A 25706-nucleotide genomic window follows, 5' to 3' on the forward strand; every position below is an offset into this window, starting at 1 on the left:
TTTATTTCGCCAGGAAATTTTGTAAAAAAAATTATTTTCATAAAAGTTAAACGATTTTTGAAATAAATTACTGTTAAATAAAAGAATCATGCTGTATATTATGATATATTATATCATAAGTGGAGTATAGGTAATGGCTATTATATAGAATAAATATTATATGGCTATTATATAGTTACATGATAGAGGTCGTACATAATAATAATTATAATAATTATATTTATTATATATATTATTTTTATTATTATGAACGAGGGAGACCCCTCGGCGGTTGTCAGTATAACTGCAATCTGCAGCTGCCGGTCTAGAGGGTAAAGAGATAGCGTTTTCCGCCATCAGTCAAACCAACAGATAGCGTCGCGGACGTCTGGCGGTAGCGTCGACGGCGACGCAATGCTCTGCGCGTTTTCCCTCGAGTATCCCGGAGTCGCCATGCGGCAATCGTCACGGGTCCGCTAACCGTCGGACGCTTACGCCGCCGATCGACAGATCATCAATCGACATTCGACACTTTATCTCATAATCATATTGTATCAAACGATAAAACATTATACATCATTTGTTGCATTATAATATTATATTATAACTCGTCACAAAGCTCTACATTCGTGTGTCGGATTATTATCGTACGAATTTGTGATTAATTTTTTTATCGGCTTTTTTTTTTGTGAATTTTTTTTTTTAATTTTAATTTTTATGATTTTTTTCTTTTCGTATTATAATTTTTGTGTGTAGTTCTCTTCTATACTCGGTACAATGTCGTCGTGAATCGCGTACTCGCGGACTGCACGGGATCGCTATTTATTAACCGGCCGTTGTAATTTTTATGGAAGTCAACGAAAGCGCCGAAGTTCGGTCTACCGGTACGCCGCCGACCAACGGCAACGGTGGTAACGGCGGGGGCAACTGTTGCGGATCGTCCCCTGCGGTCGGCGCACCGGTGGAACATTCTTCCGGTACGAAGATCCTGAGCAAGAATTCGAACGGCACAAGTGAGCGAACTTTTGATTAATATTATTTTTTTCTCTGGGCCTTTATACGGTTTTCTCACATTTATACACGCGCTACTGTACAATACTAGTATAATACATACTAGGTCACCTTTAATTTTACCATGGATGGTAGTAAACATGTATTACATTCAATTTTGAACAGTTTTATGAAACAGATTATAATATAATAAATATGTGGTGTACACGGTACAGACACGTGCACAAGGGAGGGGGGGGGGTGTTTTGGGTGTTCAAACACCTCCCAAAATATTTGGTTTTTATATGGTTATTTACTTATTCTATTTTAATATTAATTTCCATATTTTACTTTAATAGACAGGTATAGTATTACATTGTGTCTGTGAAAAACCGACTAAAGCAAAATAAAAATTTAATACTAACAAATTAAAATAATTAAAATTTTGTTATATATATCAAAACAAAGTTCTACTTTTCAATAACTTATTTTCAAAAAAACCCTCAACATGTTTATCAGCGTACGTCACTGCAGATGATGTGTAATATAAATAATGAACATACATTTTTATTTTTTAAAAACATCATATAAGACTTATATTATACTAATGAAAACGCTAATAAATAAATTAAAACGTTTTTAATGTATATACAGACAAATACCCAATGCTATATGTATCAATGTTATGTATCTACCTGCTATAACTTAACAAATACAAAAATCTGATAAATTTTTATCCCCTTTGAAATTTGAGCTATCGAGACTTCACCGTATCTGCAGTTATCTGTATCTACATTTAACTAACGGTACGTCGGTGTATTGGTTCTAAAAGTGTTCTGTTTTCTCAACATAATTGATCGCGTATTCGCGTGATATTATATTATATACTAATAGTATATAATGTAATAGAGTATGTATAGTATAATACTATGCTCTAGTTTTGCATGACCAATGATTATTAAAAATCGTGTATCGTTGTTATATGGGAGAAAAATAATATTTCAATTTTCTCAATAATCCTCTCAATCATGAATATAAATTTTCAACAATTCCAATTTTACTCCAACTTATTCTAGTAAGGAATGCTTAAAATAAATTATTATACAGCATTCCAATTAATTTATGATAAAAATATTGTATTATAATTACAAACGTAAGCCGAAGGAACAAGATCTCTTAATCACTGCAGTATCTTATCCCGGAGTACCTACCTTTACGTATAAGTTTAACCTAAATCATAATATCTTATTCAAATAATAATCAAGTATACTAAAAAAATTGGTCATAATTAAACAACGTCTTATTATTCCTTATACTTAGATACTTATAAAGATTTGTTAAAATAAACTCTACAATATCATATTATATGTTATATTATTTCCGAGTTTCAAGTTTGTTTTACTTCATGCTAAATGCTTATGAAAGTGTATTTTGACGTATTTTTGATATTTCTTGGTTTATATTTTACACTATTTTATATAAGTACATCAAAAATAAATTTATTTTTGTTATCTGATTTGTAAATTTAATAAATTAAAACGAATATTTTTTATTCATATATTGTTATATAAACAATTTTTTTCACTTTGAAAGTCTGAACACTGAACATAAGTTTTATTATGATTAAACAATTTTTATCGAACCTCATAACGATATCGATACAATTTTTGCACCCTAGTATTTTTAATAGCCGTATATACTATACATAAATATTTGTTGAATTTTAAAATAAAGAAAATTACACATCAATTTGATGGTACGTACGTGCGTAAAGAAAAAATAAATATTATCTAAGTGGTTTAGGAAAAGAAACAGTTTTAATTTTAACAGTTTAACATATTATTATCTGATCAACACGTAGGCGTCTAATTTTGTTTTTATCATCTCATAATATATGTGTAATATAATTATGATTATAGCAACGAAACGAATCGATTTTTCCTTCTGTAACATATTTTCGGTTCTTATCCCTATACTGCTTTCATTCATTCTGTTATGCATCACGTAGATTGGTAAAATATCGACTTATTTATTTCCATTTTTTTCTTTAGTGATTTTTCCTAGTATTTTTTTTTCAACTGATATAATATTTTCACGTATGTAACACAATGATAATATGAAAGACAAAAAACGTATTTCAACCAATAAATAGGACGTTGAGAAATTTTTTTCTTTACTTTTTTTCAGTCAACCGCTTTATCTGATGATATGCCTTGGAGCGTAGAGGTTGAATTCAGTTTTTTTTCTTCGTTCATTTTTTTTTTTATCATTCCTTCTTGCTATTCACTTTTCTTCGGCGTATTTTATGTATCCGCTACAAAAAGAAATCAAATGCGTAATTTAAAGTTAATTCCAAGAACGAAAAAATTTATTTTCAAACGTTGCAAGTATACCTATATACATTTCTTTATTTTAGAAAAGTAATACGCCATACAACGAAAACTTGTGGTTATTTTCATGTATAGTTTTATTACACTAATTTAAATTTTAAATACATAACCCTCCTACTACATTTCGAAGACTAATCTTTCAAGAATTTCACTATATTTTATCATTTATTTGTTAAAAATTATATCACTAAATGATATGGTTTTTGTTTATATGTAGGTAATGATAAAGCTGTAAAAGTACTTCAAAAACATTTGCATATAATTTATCTTATTTAAATGTTCAATAATATTAGTAAACATACAAAAAAATATTTTTTTTAATCCATTTATCTAATTTTATAAAAAAAGAAACTTAATTTATTTTGGAATTTAGATAATTAATTTATATTTGATGTATTATAAATTATATACAACTATAATGATCATATATTATATTTTAATATAGATATAGTCAAATTTTTATGAATTTTTATTTTATATGCCAATGTGTATTATACATAAAATTTTAATTTTAAATAAAAAAAATAAAAACAAATCATAGTAGGTACTTCATTGTTGCAAATTGTATTCTTCTAAATTCAATCAAAATATTAAGATTTTGTTTAAATAAATAAGTATATTAGTAGATGTTGAATCTAATAAAAATAAAATTTTCGAATGATGTTGTACCTATTTTTAAGATATTGTAATTTATATAAATAATTAATAAGTATTTTATTGAATGTATAAAAGAAATATTTTTAAAAATAAAATATTTAAATAAGTACTTTTAATAGATTTTACGCGATGATACTCAATAATCCCAACAAATGTTATTAATAATTAAATGATGACTAATTAAATATATTATCATACTGGTGCATTGATTTGTTTTATTATTCTTAAGAATTTAATTTAATAGCATAAAAATATATTATAGCTTTATTCTACACAGAATTAAATTCTAACGTAATTCTTAAGAATATAAAAATACAATTATATATATATCCATTAAATTAAACAGAAAATTGCTTCAGGGCTAATATCCATCACCTAAGTCTTGCTCACCACTGACCTACTTTTATTCATTATGCATTAATGCAGTTATTTATCAATAGTATTCATTTTTCAACAAAAAGAAATTAAAACTCTGAGAATATGCCTAGAGCATAATATAATAACATAATATAGTCACAAATAGTTTTTAAATAATAATATGGATATATCACAAAAGAGTCCTGTTGATTTATTCTGTAAGACTTGAAATCATGTTTAACAGTAAACAAGAAGAAATTAAAAGGAAGCCACGCCGAGATTTGTTGTCCTTGTATATCATAGGTACGTCGCATATAATAAATTGTTATAAAGTATTATTTAAAATTCCGTTCCGTAAATTCTAAACTATTTAAACTTCAAATAAATATTTTAGTAGAGTGCATTGGTTTAATGACTTTGTATAATTTATTATTTATTCAAATATAAGACCAAAAAAAGATTAATTTTATATAAGTATAACCATATTTGTCTTTTAACTTATAATTTGCAGAATACTTCAAAACTATCCTCAACTATTAGTTTTTGTCGTATTTACAAGTATTATATTTTTATTGCTACTTAAGCATTATCTAGAGTTATTTAATATGTACGAAACCATTTCACCCAAAATTATAAAAACTTATACAATGAACACAAATTTAATTCTTCTATCAAAATTTATACTAACCAAAAAATGTCTGCCATAATTATACACGCGTTCGTACTAATCAGTAGTCTTAGTTCGTCCATTTTTGTTTTTAGTAAACCGTTGCGAAAACGTTACAAAAACCGTTGATCCCGTCCAACCATATTTCAGTCACCCCTGCCGCTTCACCATTGGGCCGGGACAGTCATCCGGAGGGTAGAACGAAACCTTAAAAAAAATAATAACAAAAAATAGCATCCACCCCTAAACAATACCGGAGGGTAGCGAAATGGCGGACGTACCCTCACACCCTTAATTATCCGTATATGGATGATGAAAAAACAACCCCACTGGGGATGAACCATACCGTAGATCTAACCGTGTATAGAGTCAATTTTTTTGGTGGGTGGCCAAAAAAAAAAGTTTGAATAATTTTTTATGCAAAAGGGGTTCGTTTTTTGCACCGACTTGGAAATGACCTTAGAAAAGGGTTATAGATGACAAAAAAATTTACAAAGACAATGCCGTCGTTATAGAATCTCACGCAGGGTAAATTTTTTTCTTCTCTTCCACTACATTATATAATAGCGTGGACGAGCATTTGCATGCATCAGACGGATTATATCCATGTAAAACACCTGTGACCCCTTCCTCTCATTCTCACGCATACCTACCTACCCCCGTACTTATACACTGGCAGCTGAGTATTGTTTTAGGTAAAAAAAATATAGAAGTATAAAAATTAGACGATTTTTTTTCTTTAACATAGTCACACGATATTTGCATGTACGTGAACAAAATGCGAGGTAGTTTTTTTCTTGGACAACATTTTTTTTTCATATGGATATTGTTTCATGAGTGGGATCTTTACAGAGATAGTATTCCCACAGAAAGGGATTGAATTGGTTTAAGTTTATGCATTGGTTTAGATAAATAGGTAGTGAATGTTTAAGAGAAAAAAATGTTTTTAATTCTCTATTATACGTACTATATTGAGTAGCCCAAAGTAAGTATTGACTCAACAATATTTGGTACCTACCCCTATCTGGCATAATATATATTTACATTATATTTTTATTTGTTTTAGTATATTATAAACTATCAAAATGTAGTATTATAAACGGAAAGTCTTAAAAGAATATATATATACTTATAATATAAACTTGAATGTTATAATGGGTATATTTTTAAAATGCAGGACAGGTGTTTCTTTTTATGCCAATCATTTACTTTTTAGACGTTATATAATTTTGAATAAAGTAATTATAGAGATCACCTAGAGGCTAAACACATATGGATGCCACCTGGCCAGGACTCAATTAGTAATTCGATCACTAGTTTCTTAATAATTGAAATATTGTTGACCAAAAAATATATATGTAAAAAATAAAAGTGTAAAATAAAAATGTTAAATACCTACTTAACATTAACATTAATTATAAATCTCACTTTAAAATGAAACAGTTTAATAAGTACGATATTTTTAAACTATTTATATGCACGGTAATAGGAATTTAATTGTATAAACTTTTTAATAGTTTATTAACAATACCTATATTGGCTATATTAATTATAATTATTTCATAATAATGTACACTATACTTACGCTCAATTTGTCACTTATAATATCTGTGTAGTGTAAGTGTTAGGTATATGTATATAATTTATAATATACATTATAAAATATAAATCAAAAATTATATTTTAATGTTGTAAACTATTATTGAATATTTATAAAAACTAAAGGTATTTAAATTTAAACACCTACTCAATATACCTAATATTTACATACTTAGGTTTTAATTTTATTATATTAATTATATTATTTAATTTTACAGAAATTATCATGTTTTTATAAGTAAATAATTTATTTTCTTGACTAAGTATTTTTATTGATTCAATTTATATATGTCTATTGTCTATTATGCTCTATCATACTATCATAAACCTTACATTAGATTTTTTTTAAATCTATTAATTATTAATTAACAATTTATAAACTTTTTATTTAAGCTATTAATGTATTCTGACACAAGTATGTATTATATTATAAATCATTTCCTGTCTATCTTGTGTATTGCCTAAGTAGTTAGTAGTTTAATATTTTTTTATTAATAGAGTATTATCAATTTAATTTTTTTATAAAATAAATTTTCAATTATTTTTTTTTTAATTCGAATATAGTTTGATAATTTAGACTTGATAAGTCAAATAGTATTGAGACTCAAAAATTATAACTGTATTTGTAGTAAATACAATTATAATTTATTATTTATTTTTGATATAGAATACAATGTATAGTGTATATCATTTCAGTTATGTAAATAACAGTTATAATACATCTTTTGTTAAAAATAGATAAAATAATTTATGAAAAATATATTTTCAAATTTATCTATTAATTCTTTAACATGCACCGTGCCACGATTATACTTGTATTAAAAAGCGTTTGCTATTTGTATATAGATAAATAAAAAAAATAATGTAATTAATTTTAGCTATTATTATTGTTCATAAATTTTAGTTCGATATAGTTATTTGATATTGTATTTTTTATGATGAATAATTTACGACATTTTTACCGTGGAAGTTTCAACTTTAATCCCAATTTTGTTCGGACAAAAAAATACTAATCATCAAAACAGCTGGTACCAATTTATTAAAACTCATTATCATTCACCAGAATATACCGCGCAAGGTACCCAGACCCCATTTCATTTTATCAATTTTTTTTTATTCTTAGAACTCTAGGTGTATTGATTATTTTTTTATGTTCCGTCTACGGCACTGTTTTTTTTTTTTTACTGTTTCCCATGCATAAAGACATTCTTGGACTTTAAAAAGACAAAAAAAAAATAATGTTAATGGCCTCGATTCTAAAAAAAACAACAAAACAAAACAAAAAGAACCACCGGTTCTGCCTGAAGGGTTCACATTCTCTGGTGTTTTTTATAATTTATTTTTTTTACTGTCCATTTTTTTTTTATGACCGTCATCAGCATGAGACTCAAAGAAGGTTTTAGAATGAAAAAAAAACATTGAAGTTGGAAGTTGAACCACGTGTAATATAATTTAATATATTTACAACTCCCAAGTAGGTAACTTATAATTCCATATTTTTGTCAAGTATATCTGTTGAAACACTGAATACAATTAAATTTCTTGTCTCAAAAAAATATCTATACATATTTAACCTCTCATGATTTTAATTCCGTGAGAAAATTTAATGCTTATAGCTTTAATTTAATACAAATTTTTATAAATTTTACTTAGTGATAATATAAAGCAGAGTAGTAGTAGATAATAGTACTTTTCGAACTTCTCGTACCTCATCATACTATCGATTTTAATTATTTTTCTTTATAAAAACTATTTACAATTGCAATATATTTTTTAATTAATAAGTACCTACTCTAAATAATAATCTAAAATTGTTTTCATTTTATATAGATTAAAATTATTTCAACAAAATTATATTAATTAATTATAAGCTATGAAAACAACCAAATCATTTAATTAATTAATTCAGTATTTTATGTAAAATCGTATAAAATAAATAATAAATTATCTAAATTATTTTATGTATATTTACACAGTTCTTATCTTAAATTTGAACAGAAATAATATAGATTGTTTTTATGAAAATTGAAAAATAAATTCATTATTTTTAATTTACCTACCATTTGCATTACCTAGTGCAGTATGAATAGAATGAATTAATGTTTTATACATTGAATAATGTAATTTTATTAAATATGATTTTTAATCAAATTAAAATTTTATTTTAATAATAATTAATTAAGTTAAACTTTAAAATACATATTATAATAATTAGTTTATACTGTGAAGATCTAAAATTAATATAATTAATAATCCTTAATATTTTTGTTTCCATTTAAGTTCAATATAAAACAATCACCTTTTTTTATAAGAAAACATTTAAATGTGTTGAAAAATAGTTTATAAATGGTTGTATAATTTTTTTAAAGTTTTAAATCCAATATGAAATTCATCAGTCGACGTATACAGGCGTTTTATTTCCAATATCTCTTATTCATATTTCATATGAACCCTATTCTATGTATCTATAAACTCACATCGTTAGTCATTAAATCACTTATTACAACCTTGTTTATTGACAATTTTTCCAAGGTCTCATGAATTCCATACATCATAAAGGTGAAACATTAGACACCATCATAATATGACTCTTATCAAAATATGATCAGCTATACGACGTGAAAAGGTGTTTTGTTATTTTAACCAGATCGTTGACCTCATATCTCCCATAACGTCCATGTATATACAGCACATTTATACTATGTGTAATATTATATAGGTATATGTGTATTGTGTATGTGTTTGATCAGTTAACAAATCATACCTATATTTGACCCTGGGGCTGTACAAAAGGTTCATTTACATAGATGGACTACCCAAAGACAGATGGACGGACCCTATATAATTATAATTGATGTGTACATATTATGTATAGCATCTTTTTTTTTATCTACTAGAAGATTCTGGTTCAATTTTTTTTCACATAATTTTTTTTTTTTACTTACTGTTACGTCCATTGTACGAACCACATCTGCTGTAAGCATTCAAACCGATTTCTTCGATGGTTTTTTCTTTATTTAAATCCCAGTCAACGCATCTACTACTACATATACCTACCTATGTAGAAAAAAAAACTCGTCGCGCGTAATATTTTATAGTATATACACCACAACCACATATGCATATATTATGTTTTATTTACGTCTAAAAAGTAAATCATATTCGATACTCAACAATATTAAAAAATAAACCCTCTATAAAGTTGACACAATTAAAATAAAACATAATTTGGATCACCCGAAATAATTATATAAATATAATAATGTATTATATTACTAGGTAATTTTTTAGTTTTTAATTATTATTTATTTGACTATTATTATTGGTTTACTATAATAATGTTTTATTTAACGAATAACCATGAAAAAAAAATTAAACTAAATTACTTTTACTCTGAAGACTGAAATACAATATCGAAATTGATGAAATATTGAATACTGTTAACTGCATTATTGTTTATAATATATTTATTCTAAAAACAGAAAATAAATACATTTTATAAAATATTGTAATAATAATAAAAAAATAATAATTCATTTTAAATGTCGTGTATTGAGAACCAATAAAACTAACTTGTCAATACCTAGAAGTAATCATCTATTTACTTGATATGCCGTCCTTAAAATATTATTAAAGGTCAATATTATTGACCTATGTTGTTTTTATCTTATTTTTTTTTTCCTATTACTATAATAATGGACACCCCGTGGTGCTAGTAGCCTTGAAAACGAGTTCAACCCTCAGCTGCTGTCCGATGTACGTTGTGCAATAATTACAACAGACTAAACGGCCCCGGGTCACTTTATAGCTCAGGAAGTCGTTAGAACAACACAGTATATACTATAACTATAGGAGCTCTGGTTAATAAACAGAAGGTATCCCCACCTTAAATATTGTTCTGACCACCAACCCTTTAAAAAAAAAATATTAATAATAAATAATATTGGACGACCACCGTCGGTTATTCATACATACGGTTATAACTACAAGAAATTAAGAAATTGTTGTTATTACACTAAATAACAATTATTTTAATTTGTTGAAAAATAAAAGTAATTTATTATTTAAATGTATTTACTTAAAATTAGTAAAATTAGTATGGGTATTTTTTTTAGTCTGAAGTATTTATTACTTTGTGTTCACTAATTCAATTATTTAACCAGTGATTGCTGAATAAATATACATATTATATTCGCTCTGAATAATTTATAGGTTTATGTTTGTGTCACAATATTATAGTAATTATTTAATAGTTATCATTTTTTATTCATAATGAACTACAGTATAAATATAATTATAAAGAAGTAGTTATTAATTTATTATAATTCGGACAACTGCAGCAGTGTTTGCAATGTTAGTTTTGGTAAAAATTTAACACAACTAACAAGTTTAAATTATTCTTATGAGCACATCGTATAATTGTATATAAATAAACTATAAACAGTTAAGAGATTTATTTTAATCAAACCACAAAAATCATAAAGTTTTTCTCAACAGACCACAACATATAGTCAATGTGGCGCCGTCAACTTGCAGTATTCGATGCAACTGCAACGACAACGCGACGCCAATTCTATATAATAATACAACGCGATAGAGAAAAAACATCTATTTATCTCTTCAATAACAAGGCGGATAGAACACTAAACCATTATTCTCTTCACGTATCATATATTCATATGTAATTCAGTCGATCCCAATATATAAATATAAATGCTATACTAGTATGCCACCCATATATAATAAAGGAAACAACTCCTACAAAGTCGCAAAATATAAAATATTGGTCGCAAAAATGAAGAAAAAGACTATTATATGTTAAATTATATTATAAAATAAAAATACTACCCTTCAGCAACAAGGAAGGGGGAGATGGAGCAGCAGACACATTTATTATCAGTGACCTGAAATTATTCTAAACGCTACCATACTATACTATACCTATATTCGCCGTTACAGTAGGTAATAAGAGTATTTTCACCGCCGCTGCCGCCGTTAAATGAAAAATATATGTAAAGGTTAAGGCTTATTGTGAAAGGTTAAAAATACGAATCAGCGTGCATGTTAACGATATTAATAATATAATATACACATAAAACATTCTTTAAAAAAACTTATCCTTAAATTAGATATTCCTCATTTGGTTTTAAAATATTAATTATACTAATTGTGGAAATTGTATTGTGTTGCAGTGATCATGACTTCAAGTCCGAGTAACGAAGCTGAATTACAATTGTACAGGGTAATGCAAAGAGCTAGTCTTTTAGCGTATTACGATACACTACTCGAAATGGGTAAGACAGACACATTATCACCTGATTAAATATGAGAAAATTGTATAGGTATATAAAAAAAAAAAACAATTTTATGCCAAGTATAATGATTGGAGAAGACGTGAACTTATACATAATTAAAATTATTTACCTTTTTTTATTTAACGTGCTTATAGAAATTACTAACAAACTTGAATAAAACACTAGACAATTCTATAAAAAAAGTTTGAAAAAAAATAAAATTAATCAGAATTATTATACTATATTTTTACATAAAAAATCCATTAATATTGTTTATACTTTTAACGATATTTTTCTTGATTTGATTTTCTATGAAAGTATTTACTAAAGTATATTTATAATAATTTTTAATATTAATCCAATGTTTTATAAGCATAAGATGCTTTCAGTAAAATAATTATCATTTACCTTTTAGAATTGAATATTTTAAATTAAATAATGGAATATTTTAATATTGATAAGATTCACCTCTGATTTATTATATAGTGAATTTATCTTCATCGAACTAACATAATAAATATCCTTTATGACTAATAAAAAAGAATACGGCAATATCTGATAATATAAGATAAAACTAATTTAAAAATATAATCAACAAAAAATACACTTAAAATTAAATAATCAGAAATAAAATTAATTAATTAATTTTCTGTTCATTATAAATTTGTATGACTATTTATTCATTATAAATAATTATATATTTAGTAACTGTTATATTTTTTATTGTATACTTAATATTTATCGAATATCGATTCAATAACTTTTAAGCTAAAATCACTTTATTTTACATAAAACCTTTAAGTCTAAAAAGATAATAATCTTTTATTTTAATTTTGTTTCTGTGATATGTCTATACACGAAGGAAAATAAAATATTTTAAAATCAATGAAACTTGTCATATAGAATTTGTTTTATAACCTATAGTTTACTATACATTATACTTATAAATAATAATACAATTAATTAATTTAATACTATAATTATACTAACATAATAATTTCACAAACTAACACTAGATAAAAACATGAATAAGGGCTAAAAAGTACATATAGTTTTTGCTATCAAAGAATATTACAATAAACAGAAAATATTAATATATTGACATTATTAATTATCAAAACATTATTTTTGTTACTATCTATATTATAATTTTGTATTCTCAAATTAATGAACAGGAGGCGATGACTTGCAACAGCTTTGTGACGCCGGCGAAGAAGAATTTCTCGAGATTATGGCTCTGGTCGGTATGGCGTCGAAGCCACTACACGTCAGACGATTGCAGAAAGCTTTGCACGAATGGGTCAGCAACCCAAGTAAGTATTTCCTTTTACATTAATAATTTAGTTGATGTTTAGAACGTATATCATTAAACGAACATGTTACAAATAAATAAAAAATATTAGATAAAATGAAAACAAACTAAGTTTTAGGTAGGTCAGTTGTAGATGTTATGTATGTATTTGTAAATTGTATACTATATTATTACAATTTACAATATGTTTAAAAAACACGTGTATCATGATTCTTTCGTAGTAAATTTGATTGATCATTATTCTGGGTCGAATTTATAAATGCATTATTACCAACAAACGGTGTTTTGAGCCCGTTGACCAAATGTCGTTGGGTCATTATAACAGTAGGTAGTTAATGGTAATCCTTCGATAGGCATATACATGTAGGTCGAATTCTAATGAAACTAATAATAATAATATTCTCGAATGCACATAAGAGAATGACAATGAATAAGGTTCCAAACAGCAGTAGGAGCAGTTGGTGAGCCACCGGGTTTATTATTATTATTTAACCCTTTCTATACACGCGTCATTCCTTTTGTTGTTATTATGATTAGTACAGTATGTAGTTTCTCAGTTTATATGCATACGCATACAGTAGGTATATTCTTTTATGTATACAATATTTATATACTGCAATATGTATATATTATAAATAACATAACATGCATGCATTATGATATAGGTAGGTAGGTGTAAAGAAAATGCAAATGGTAAATTTGTATTATTTTTCTTATGATGCAATACACGTTTTTCGACAAAAATGGTCTGAAACGATTGCAACTCAAACTACATTCTACTTACCTACTGATTTTTAATTGATTAATAATTGCATATAGATATTAATTCATATAACTAGAATCTCATTTTAGTTACAACATTTAACAGCTATTTGTAAATACAATTTATAATTAATAAAATTATTTTCATTTTCATTTAAATTATGCTTATTTTAAACACGTTTGAAAAAAAATATAGTATGATTTTAGTATCAATAAAATTATTTGTTCAAATTTAACTTGTATGAATAAGATATATTTTGTTTATTATGGCCCTGAATTATTTTCTGTAGAAGTAATGGGTAACCAAATTAGTATTTTGTTGTTTAAATAAATGTTTTATTATATTATTAAAATTAATATAGAGAATTTTTATATGAATTGAATTTTTATCATGACCTTTTATTAATAGTATTAACATTATTATTTATTACAGTAGTCTCTAGTTGATTAGTGGTATAAAGGTATTTATGAAGATAACGATATAAACTAATTTGTGGTTGTTGGGTAATCACTGTAATAATTGTTTTATTATTATATTTTCTTTGTCTCGAATTTATTCATTTTAAAATAATTGTAGTTGATAATTTCTAGACGGTATGTCTTTATTGGAATATAATCTTAAACATTTTCATAAAATGTGCGGATAAATAAAAATTCTAAATATGTTAAATAAATAATAATAATGTTAAAAACGTACAGAATTCTTTGGAAATTTTTGTTTCGCGTCCATTGTGTCCTGCTCACAAAACCTAGAATGAACATAGAAAGTTAAAATCCAAGAGGGAAAACCTTTTGCAATGGAAAAAAATTATATATGACTTTTTCCAAAAGCTTCTCCCGCCCCCTAACCGACGTCCTGAACATTTTGTGGTGTAAATTTTCAACGGGATCACCTATATACATATATATTTTCACGTGTGTATATGTGTTTGTATGTGCAATGTATGTGTACATATATAGCAGTCTGCAGGTTTTTTTCTACCCCTTTTTTTCTCTTTACAAGAGAAATCGCTCAGAGTGAGAGAGAAAGAGGGAAAAAATAAAAATAAAAGGAGCAAAAAAAAAGGAGCAAAAAAAAGAACCGAATCATAAAACCTCTACCCAGTCCTACCTCTTGTTATTTTGTGGAACAACGTCGTCGAATTGAGGGAAGAGAGAAAACGTAAGAGAATGGGGGAGTGGAAATGATAGAAAGAGACCAGTGTGCAAGAGGAGTGGTGGGGTGAGTGAATGTGAGAGAGAGGGAAAAATACAAAAAAAAAGTTTGCTCGATCAATTTTTCTGTCGCAGCTGCAATGTGTTGAGGGGTTTTCAGATAACCCGGCGGATAAAGTACATAATTCTGGGAATGAGAGTTTTTCATTTTAGGAACCATCAATAATTCGTTTTAAGAAAACATCCCAAAGTCTAAAAACTAGAAAATATAATATAAAATTTGTTTTTTATTTTACAACACGTAAAAAATTAAAGCAATATAGAACAAGGTTAAGTAATTAGGTTAGGTCTCTTCATAAATTTAAAAAAAAACATTATATAAACATTATTATCAAACATTATATTATATAAACTATTTTTTTGTTTAACTTAAACAAAAGGGTTAATAACATCAAATATATTATTATGTTTAACTTTCAAACCAAACTAAATATTAAAATTCTTAATTTTACAGTTGTATGTACAAGTGTACAACTCTTTGTTATTATTATTAATTTATTATTTCGTTTTTATATTACACGATAATAATAATAATAATAATAATGATAATTAAATACTATAATAAACATAAATTCATTAAAAGCTCGTATAGGAAACAAGAGTTCTCGCTAATATAAATACATAATTATATTTTGTGTAAAAATGTTATTAGTGAATAATATAATATCATACAAGAAAATAAAAAAATGTTAACATTTTGTGAATGATATTATAAAGCGTACATGAATTTAAAAATTAAACAACATGTTTTACAATTACAAATCAAAAATTAATTTTTAATCGTTTAAATTCATAAGAGTTCGTATTCAAATAATTGTACTGAACGTATATATATGAAGTTTAAAATGGATAACTATTAAAGTAGGTACTTACGAATAAATCTTTAAAACGCATAACTGTTGGAAGTTTTTATAGCGTTTAATTAATTTGTATGAGTGCCGGTTTTGTAAAAGGTACTTACTTTTAAACATGTATTTAAGAACAAATACAAATATTTGGCATGTATTAAATATTTTTTTCATTTTAATTTTTACTAGTCGGTTGCGGGGCCACAGTCACACATTATTCTAGGAGGGGCAAGCTCCAATTTTGCCACCCCTCTTTCCATAACTTATCCATCACTCAGCTATATTTTACCGCCCGAGGAAAAAGACCCCCCTAGCCCCCCTCCTAGCTGCGGCCCTGGTCGGTTACCAAAAATTAATTTTATATTTACTAATTTAAAATTGTTATGTTACATTCAATTAGATATTATTAGAAATTTTCGTACCGTTTACGAATGAAAATATTAAATTTTTCAAAAAAATAGTTGACGACTGACGAATAATTCGTTTGAATATTGAAAAGTATTTAATTTTCAAACACAAATATGTTCAACACAGTATTTAATACGTTTACTCAAATACTTTACAAAACCTACAACGACGTATCGTATAACATAATAAAAAAATAACGTTATACCTATGCCTTCGTATTTCTTTTATCGTGTATATTTTAGGTACATTTCTAATCACGCATTCACACAATTAAATATCTTTTATGTATCTAAATATCTTGTTTATATTATATTATTAGTTATTACATATATATTAAGTTAGTTTATTCTAAGTCTCAATAAGTAGGTAATCTAAATTATATAATAACTTAATATTGTACTTTTGTAAGCACATTAAATGATTTGTGTTTGTTTGGGTCGGGCACATTACCATAAGTTAACTTCTATAATATTTAAGTATAATGTGATTAATGCGAGTATAACAGTCCACTTTTTCTATGTACCTTTATGTTGCAATGTTCCAATTATTGAATCGCTACAATTTACGTAGACACGATAATTATACACGTTGTGAAATTATTAATTCGACAGCTGGTAGATATAATATCTAGTGAATGAATAATCTAGTATAGGGTCATCTGTGTATACTATTTTTAAATATTTAAAATAGTCCAATTTAAAGGACGGTTATTACTTGAAAACTTCCCTCATTTCGATCTTGAATTTTATTCACAGCCATGTTCCAAACGCCACTGACGTCTCCTGTCGCAAGTGGTGGTCCTAATGCGATCGTCCTTCCACCGAACCCGGTCCGGCCGTTTCTTAACGTCTGCCCAAACCCACTGATCCAGACATCCATACATCACGGATACTACACACCACTGGGATACGGTTACCAGCCGCCCACCTCACCATCGCCTGTGCCCAGCTCGACCAACCAACTACCACAGGTAAATATTATATTAGATATCCGATGAAATATTAATTATTATTTATTACATACAAATTACCAACACGCCCCTAAATATTATATAATTAAAGACGGAGGTGCGAGATTGAAATCTACACATGCGGTATACAATATAATATATACGATTTTAAATCATTATTTTAGATTTTGAGCAGAGCTATACATTTACACGTTTTACAATAGAATGTGTTTTGTTGTTGTTTTTTTTTATGTCCATCATCTGACCTTTTAGAACAGAAAAGTGCTTCAATTATCAACTTTAAGAGAGGTTTCCGGTAACAAATTTAATTAAGTTCTAACTTTGGTGAAGAATAAAAATAAAATAATAATAAAAAAAAAAAAAAACAATAAAAGTGGGCAATTGGGTATTGTATAGAAGGTATGAAGTGAGTCACTGTTAATGGAAATATTAAATTTGAAATCAATAATATATCATTATTTTACACAAAATATCGGTGTAAAATATTGGTCCTTAACAGAAACGCGTATTGCTAGCACTCAGCCTAATCCATATAAACTATAATTTATACATAAAATCTTTTGATACCTATTGATATTTATTTTACTATAAGCATTATTAAAAATTATAGATTATTTAGTATACAATTCATATTTATTTATTTTTTATTTTAATACCTAAAAATGTAATACGAGTATATGATTATAAAATAGATACATCGCTTTGCTCAGAATTTAAAATTAATAATTCAATTTTTTTAACCACTGATTTTTATCTATCAAACATGTATGTGTATAATAACATAATGTAAATACATTATACTATAATGAGTAACACACGTGTTTTTCAGGTTGCGCAAACGAGTGAAGCGACAACTTCAGCTGGTCAACACTATGGAGATAGTAATAGCCCTGGTCAAAGTCCAGGTTCGCCGTTGCAATTGTCTCCATCACTGGATGAATCACAAATCTCCCGGTTAGCTATATCAGCTAAGCAACTAGTGCAAAGATTACCGCAATATCAACCCAAAGCACAAACAGCGAAACGGAAGGCGAACAAAGAACTCGAAGTAAGTATAATATGAGTTCATAATATATGGACGAACAGATAATTTTTTCACGAGAGAGAAATAGTAAAATTATTAAGTAACGCTTTACGGAAAAGTAACCGATGGCATATAAATATATTATTCATATGACACATAATGTATTATACAAACGAATTCTAAATAAAATTATTTACTGAATAAGCCAAAGCGATTGAGCTTCGAGTTTTAACCTGATAATTAATAATGGGTGATGCTAGAGACATAGCGCCTAAATAATTGTTTAGGCGTTAAACAATTGTACAAGAAATTATTTTAAGAAAACTTATCTGTTCGACGTTACATTTGTTTGCTGTTATAAAATTGCTATTACATTGATCATATCATTCTAATTAACTTTAATAAAGTATGAATGTACCCTGCGAATCAATACAACACGAAATATAGATTATTTTAATTGTCACTGATCTGTATACAAATACTGCAGTATTTTATAGTGTATAATGATTTTACAGTGCGTCATGAACATGCCGGAAGAAGATCCGAGGCGCATAGAATCCATTAGAAAATATTCAGCTATTTATGGGCGATTTGATTGCAAAAGGAAACCAGAAAAACCTTTAACATTGCACGAGGTAAATAAACCGTCTAAATATTAATATTATACATTTGGAACAAAATAACTTATCAATAATCTAGCGTTAGTGTCTAAAACGTTATATCGACATCAAACAATGAAACAAAATATTAATGTTTAAAATAAATCGTAATAATAAAAATACATTAAAATTTACCTTGTTCCACGCGAATTTAAAAACTATGTTTACAAACCCACAGGTGTCCGTAAACGAGGCTGCTGCACAAATATGCAAATTAGTGCCTGTTTTGCTGACTAGACGAGACGAACTGTTCCCTTTGGCCCGACAAGTGGTCCGTGACTCGGGATATCATTACTCTAAAGGACATTCCAAGTAAGCCAATTTTATCTAAATAATAAGCTAATAAAAATATAAATTATTTCATTTTTATTTTATACCATTATATCTCATGGAAAATCATTTTAATCGTTCGTATAGTAAAACAAATACCATTAAATGATTATATTTTAATCAGTATCTTTAAGTGTATGTGATGCCAAATAAAAATCTTAAAATTATAACAGGTCAAGCATGCAGAGTTTCAGAGGATTGACTTCGAACGGAGACTGTAGTTACGGGTCGAAAAGGCCCCGCTTAGACGATCACGACGAGCTATTCAAAATCCGGCGACAGGTAATAATAAACGTGTGCTATTGACAACTCTCGGACCAAAAAATCAACACTTTTTTTAAAAGATTGATACAATTTGAGCGATTAAAAAACTATAGAATAATACACATTATTTGTGTACAATTGTAGTGAACTGAGTATTTTTCTTTTTTACACTGTTAATATTATACTACATTAAATACACATCAAATTGATACAATAGTTTATATTATATATTTTATCAATTAGAAAATACATGATATAATTCCCATTATTGGGTACTATTTAATATTAAGTAATATCAATACCAATTGATCATTTTGTCTTTTTAATTAGTATTCTAATATTACTGGCTTGATTGGATAAAACTCGGTCATCTACAAACAGGTACTTACCTACGTTATATAATCGGACATATTGCTTTTGTAGGAACGTTTAGATCAGATCGCTGAGGAACTGAAGTCAGTCAATGATCGCCGAGAAGAGTTGGACCAAAGCACCAAAGATGATCCGACTGTCCAACAACAGTTAGAAACCCTCAAAAATCGTCAAGCGCAACTGTTGGTGGAACAGAACGATTTGCGACAAAACAAGTAAGTCGCGTCACATATGATTTAAAGTTAAATATTAAACAAAACGAAACATTAACGCGGAACGTCTGATACACACAGGTCGATGATGCGAAGGGACAGGAGCGGCGGAAGGACGTCGTCATCGGCCGGTTTCGACACAGACGACACAGACTCTCAAATGTCGTACAGCAATACTAGTTCTCCTTTACAGGTGCGATTCGCTTTATTAAGAAAATAACCGCATTGAAATAAAAAATAATAACGAATATTAGGTATAATATTAACAATCTAATATATTGAGTCTTTCTATATTCGTATACTCTGCCCCGAATTTTGGGTCACAAATTTCGAGTTTCAACAGTTACTGTACCTCTATATGCTTTATAATATGTTTTAAGTTTTTGCCTAATTATTATTATTATTTTCAACTATACCTAATACAATTTATTGTCGTAAATACTTAAACTATTTCTTAACCAAATTTCAGGACATTAGTGATTCTAGGGATTCAATGATTCGCTGCAGCGTCGACTACCAACACGATGGAAAATCATCACAGAATACCGGTAATCAGGTAAAACGTGTTCATGGCGGTGATGGCAAGTGCGGTAATAGTTGCGGTACCGATCCGCTTTGAGGTTTTTCGACCCCAAAACTAACATAATACTTATAATACACCTATAATAAATTATGCTATCTAAAGTTATTCAGTCGGAAGACAAATCTGGTGCATTTGTCTTGAAAACTTTCGAACCACGTCCAAATTCAGAATCATCATAATAATATAATTTTTAGTAATACAATGTGGATTCTGTAAAATAACGCATGATTTATAAATGATTGGGAATTTCGTGGCTTGTGAACATTTTTAGTTTATTTATCTAACGATTTGCTAACAAAAATATATATTTGACGCAACTGACAAAAACATAAACATTAATACATTAAAAACCAAAATTTAAATTTATTTTTAAAAAAAAAATGAACAATCATTACTTTAAAATATTTTTACAAAAAAAAATATTTACTGATAATATACCTAATTATAACTGAAACATATTTATTTTGAATATTTTCAAACAATTATATGTTTTAATATAAATATTATTGAACATGTTGTAGATTCTGAGCGGAATGATGAATATTTTACCATGATGTTTTTTTTTTTTTTAGTTGTTAATATAATACTTTAATTTTTATCTTTAATGGTGGTTTTGGATAGAAAATTGGATCTATTTTGTTCTTTAAAAAGGTCAAAATTAAAAATTATCGGTACATTTTTTAATTCGGAAAAACAAACAAAGAACTAAAGAAAATGGGAATTTTTACGCTAAACCATCTGGTTTAGATATATATTGACTAAATTAAATTTATCTTTATGTTATAACTTAAATAACTACAGAAACTTGAAATTTTCACAAGTATTTACACAATCATTTTCTATATTTCAAAACACGTAGACTTTTTTAAGCTATTTATAGACATTTGAAATTTGAAATTTATTTAATTTTTTTTTATAAATGTTAATAAAAAATTATTCGCAACGTTAATTTTTTTTTAATTTAGTACAAAATTTCACATAAGTAGGTAGTTCACACTGAAACTGTAAAATCTAAAAAATATATACTTAAAATTATTTAATATTTTAAGTTTAAATTTGGTCGAAATTACCTATCTAAACAATAAATAACATTGTTAATTATTTTTTTATAACATAAAAACTATTATTCGAGTTATAGAAGTTTATATAATATAGTAAATTCATATATTAAAATTATAATAATGTAATAAATGCAATATTTTTGAAAAAAAAATTTATCAACCTACCATAATACTAAAAGTATAATTAATAACTTAAACAGTAAAATTAAAAAAATACATCGTGAAATTTACTTGGTGATATTTTAAAGACTAACATATCGTTTCCGCTCAGAATCATTTCTCGTTTACAATGCTTTATCAGTGAATTCAAATTTAACAAAGCCATAATAGTGATCCACTCGACACCTAATTACAGAAGAATGGTATTCACTTATAACCATCCTTTTTTATTTACGAAAAAATAATAAATAATTTCTTTTTGAAAAAATAATAAATATCTTTGTTACTAAAAAAATATAGTTTACTTGGAATCACATTTCATTTTCTAGTGAAATATTGCAACATAAAAACTCAACGAAAAGAAATACGATTCTCAGTAAAGTTCTAACAAATGAAAATAAGAATCCGAGAAAAATCTAACAATTCAATTTAACATTATAAAAAGTTTGACTTTAATTTCGTATAATATAATATTAAAACGAAGTAGGTACTGTAATAATATTAAACTTAGTAACATCGAGGATCGATTTCCAGTAAAAATGGCGTGTTTGACAAGTAATAGGGGTATTTAGAAAATAAAAGTATCACTCACGCATTCAGACTTAATAAATTGTATTTTATAACTATTTAATACAAATTTTGGTTTTATCTTATAAGTCGTTCCTATCTTCGGTGTTTTAAAATATTGAAAATGCAAAATAAAAAATTATTATTGTAGCAAAAAATAGATACTTAAACATGTAAATTAATTCTTATGAACCATAATATAACTTGAAACCATAACAGTTTAAAATTTGAAGTGATGATTCGTTTCGATTCTAAACGTCATAGTGTTACAATAACAGTATAGTAAAAATGAAAAATGCATACTACTGCTGTTGTGTATTTTAAACATAGATAGAGTTATTTATTTATTTTTTTTTTTTTTATATATATATTTATTTTGTAGGAATATTATGTAAATATCTCATTAGGTATGCAGTTTGTGTTATTATTTAACAGGCATGTATGTTTGTATATATTATGTATTATATATTATGTAGATACATTAATTTAATTTACTACTAATTTATGATTCATACTTGTGCATCGTTATTAACCGAAACCTTTTCAGTTTATGTTTGTTTTAGCTTGTTTCGCTTTTGTTTTGTTTGTGTTTTTCCGAACCCCAGGTATGTATGCAAATAATATAGTGTGTATTATATTGTTTTGAATAACCAATTTCTCGGACACGTCAACGTACAATGTGGCTTGGACTGCAGCAGCTTTATGTAATATAATAACTATAAACTAATAATTTAATATTCTACTAACTTTAATACTAACTAAATGCGTACCTACCTATATCTATGTACACTAACATCATAGCAATATTATGTTGTAACAACATATTTAACCAAATTAATATAATACATTAATATTGTGTATGTATGTTCTTATTTCGCGTACGTTCAACAGGCTTCTCTGATTTCAGAGTAACTTGTCTCGCGGCGATACAGACGACACGGACGAAGACGACGGAGAACTTCGCCACCGCCGTCATAGTCACAGCCCCTCCGCCCACGTAAACGGTAACAGGCATCTGGTGGATCGATTTTTCAACGACAAAGTCCAGGTAAAAAATAATCCAGTCTCGGGCTCAAAAATAAGTAATAACATATCAAATTATAAGAAGTGCATTAGTCAGAGTTATCACTGATCGAAAATTGGCGACTTTTTGAAAATCTTACACGATTTTTTCCTAGGTAGTTGAAAATTTATTTCAATCAATTTTAAAACTATTTATTATTTTTAAACGCATATATATTATTTTATTAACACGTTATTTCATAAAAATAGAATTTTACATTTATAATATTAATTTTATTAAACTGTATAATAGCTACCTTTTATAATAAATATTACAGACGCCGTGTGAATCCGAAATGCGTAGTTTTCAGCAATGGCTTCAGAATTATTTAAAAAAATATTTTCAAATTATACTAATACTTACTATATTTTCACATATTTCTGTAGACCCGTACATTAATAATAATATTAAAATAAAATATAATGAATCTTATTGAAAATATTTGTAATTTTATTCACTGTCTTTTTCAATTAGATATAGAAATTAATTTCCAAGTTTAAAAGCAAGACATTTTTTTTATATATATACCTACATAATCATGTCATAACAAATCCGAACAAATCGGTAATGCAAAATTCCAAACAACCCTTTCCCCCCATCAAACCCGTTCGGATTAACGAGACCCCGCTCTGTGTGTATAAAAAAGAATATAGCTATACAGATAAATGGGTAGTATTCCCGGTTCCCATAAGCGTGCAGTTGTATTAATAAATTTATTTTATTTATGAAATATATAGAACGAGACAATTTCATAATTTTTATTGAGCACTACGAAAAACCAAAACTCAATAATTCAATATAGATAACGACGTGGAAAGTATATTAGAAAAATAAAACAATAACATATTATGCATACTATATACCTATAGCTTAACCTAACCGCTGGGTAACCCAATCTATACGTCATAGGCAGGCACGTATTCAAGAAGGGGGGAGGGTTCAAACCCCTCCCCCCCGAAAATTAATAGTTGTGAGGTTTATTTATACCATCATTCATCGATAAATATTGATTATTGTAAATTTTTTTATGAACCCTCCCCCCCGGAATTTTGTTTTGTGTACGTGCCAGGTCATGGGTATAAATGTTAAAAAAATTTCGCAATCCGATTTGTTAGTAAAAACATTGCAAAGCGCCCGTCACCGAATAAAACAATGAGATGAATACCGCCGTTTACGTTTTGCAGATAATTTCGTCGAGCGGCGGCAACATAATCGCCGTGACCAATCCGGCGCTGTTGATGTCCGCGACGACTACGACGACGCCGCCGCCGCTGTCATTGAAAATCGAACCAGTTTCACCGACGCGAGACGACGACTGATGGAAGAAGTGCAAAGGCAGACGTCCCGTACTACTACCGTGAGCCTGAGATCTCCGACTTTCTCGTTGTTTTTTTTGTATTAGTTATTATTATTTATTAATCGTTTTCTGTTGGTCGTATTTACTATTTGTTTTTTTTTTCCGGTTATTTAATCATAATAATATAATATAATATTATATATAAAACCGCATATTTCGTACCGCCCAAAGCGTGAAAATAAGCTTAAAATACGATCATGTTCCTATACACTGTATAATATCTTCTTATACATATATATATATATAATAATAATATCTACGAATGTTGTAGTATTATATACGCGTTATATAACCAAACATCGTCGCCCGTCGGTCGTTGGATCGAAACTTTTGAGATCTTTACGACTCGCGAGTCCGAGATACCTAAATGTTATTTTAATTTTAATATTATTATACAATAATATTACGTTGTACCTATAACTTACGCGTTTTGTTTATTTATCTTTGTTTACGGTTAATTTGTTTTCTTGGTTGTTTTGCTGTTGATATCAGATTATTATTAATTATTTACCCATCGTGCCAACGGTTTCTGTCGAACGTCCATCGACTACTTTTAAGAAAATATTACTGTAGGTCATAATAAGATTAGAATTGATTTGTTTCGATT

General features: G+C 27.3%; 1 protein-coding gene across 2 annotated transcripts; it reads left to right on the forward strand.

The window, feature by feature from the left end:
* The first annotated feature begins 410 nt into the window (after window positions 1–410).
* LOC114129588 (NGFI-A-binding protein homolog) lies at window positions 411–25519 on the forward strand. Of its 2 annotated transcripts, XM_027994381.2 has the most exons (13): window positions 414–992; window positions 11832–11933; window positions 13109–13246; window positions 17234–17448; window positions 18278–18496; window positions 18988–19107; window positions 19310–19443; window positions 19635–19743; window positions 20149–20312; window positions 20391–20502; window positions 20779–20865; window positions 23587–23727; window positions 24927–25519. In XM_027994381.2, the coding sequence occupies exons 1-13, from the start codon at window positions 827–829 to the stop codon at window positions 25059–25061; spliced, it is 1842 nt and encodes a 613-aa protein (XP_027850182.2). In that variant the 5' UTR covers window positions 414–826; the 3' UTR covers window positions 25062–25519. The 2 variants fall into 2 exon arrangements, with proteins under 2 accessions (XP_027850183.2, XP_027850182.2); XM_027994382.2 differs by lacking the exon at window positions 24927–25519 and having other exon boundaries at window positions 411–992; window positions 20779–20857.
* Window positions 25520–25706: the final 187 nt, after the last annotated feature.

Source organism: Aphis gossypii, chromosome 2 (assembly GCF_020184175.1).
Source record: "Aphis gossypii isolate Hap1 chromosome 2, ASM2018417v2, whole genome shotgun sequence".
NCBI classification, from domain to species: Eukaryota; Metazoa; Arthropoda; class Insecta; order Hemiptera; family Aphididae; genus Aphis; species Aphis gossypii.

Coding starts and splice junctions, on each gene's coding strand:
- LOC114129588 (XM_027994381.2), top strand. CDS start 827: ATGGAAGTCAACGAAAGCGCCGAAGTTCGGTCTACCGGTACGCCGCCG. Junction 993..11,831: donor CAAGAATTCGAACGGCACAA/GTGAGCGAACTT, acceptor ATTGTGTTGCAG/TGATCATGACTTCAAGTCCG. Junction 20,866..23,586: donor CACAGAATACCGGTAATCAG/GTAAAACGTGTT, acceptor CTCTGATTTCAG/AGTAACTTGTCTCGCGGCGA.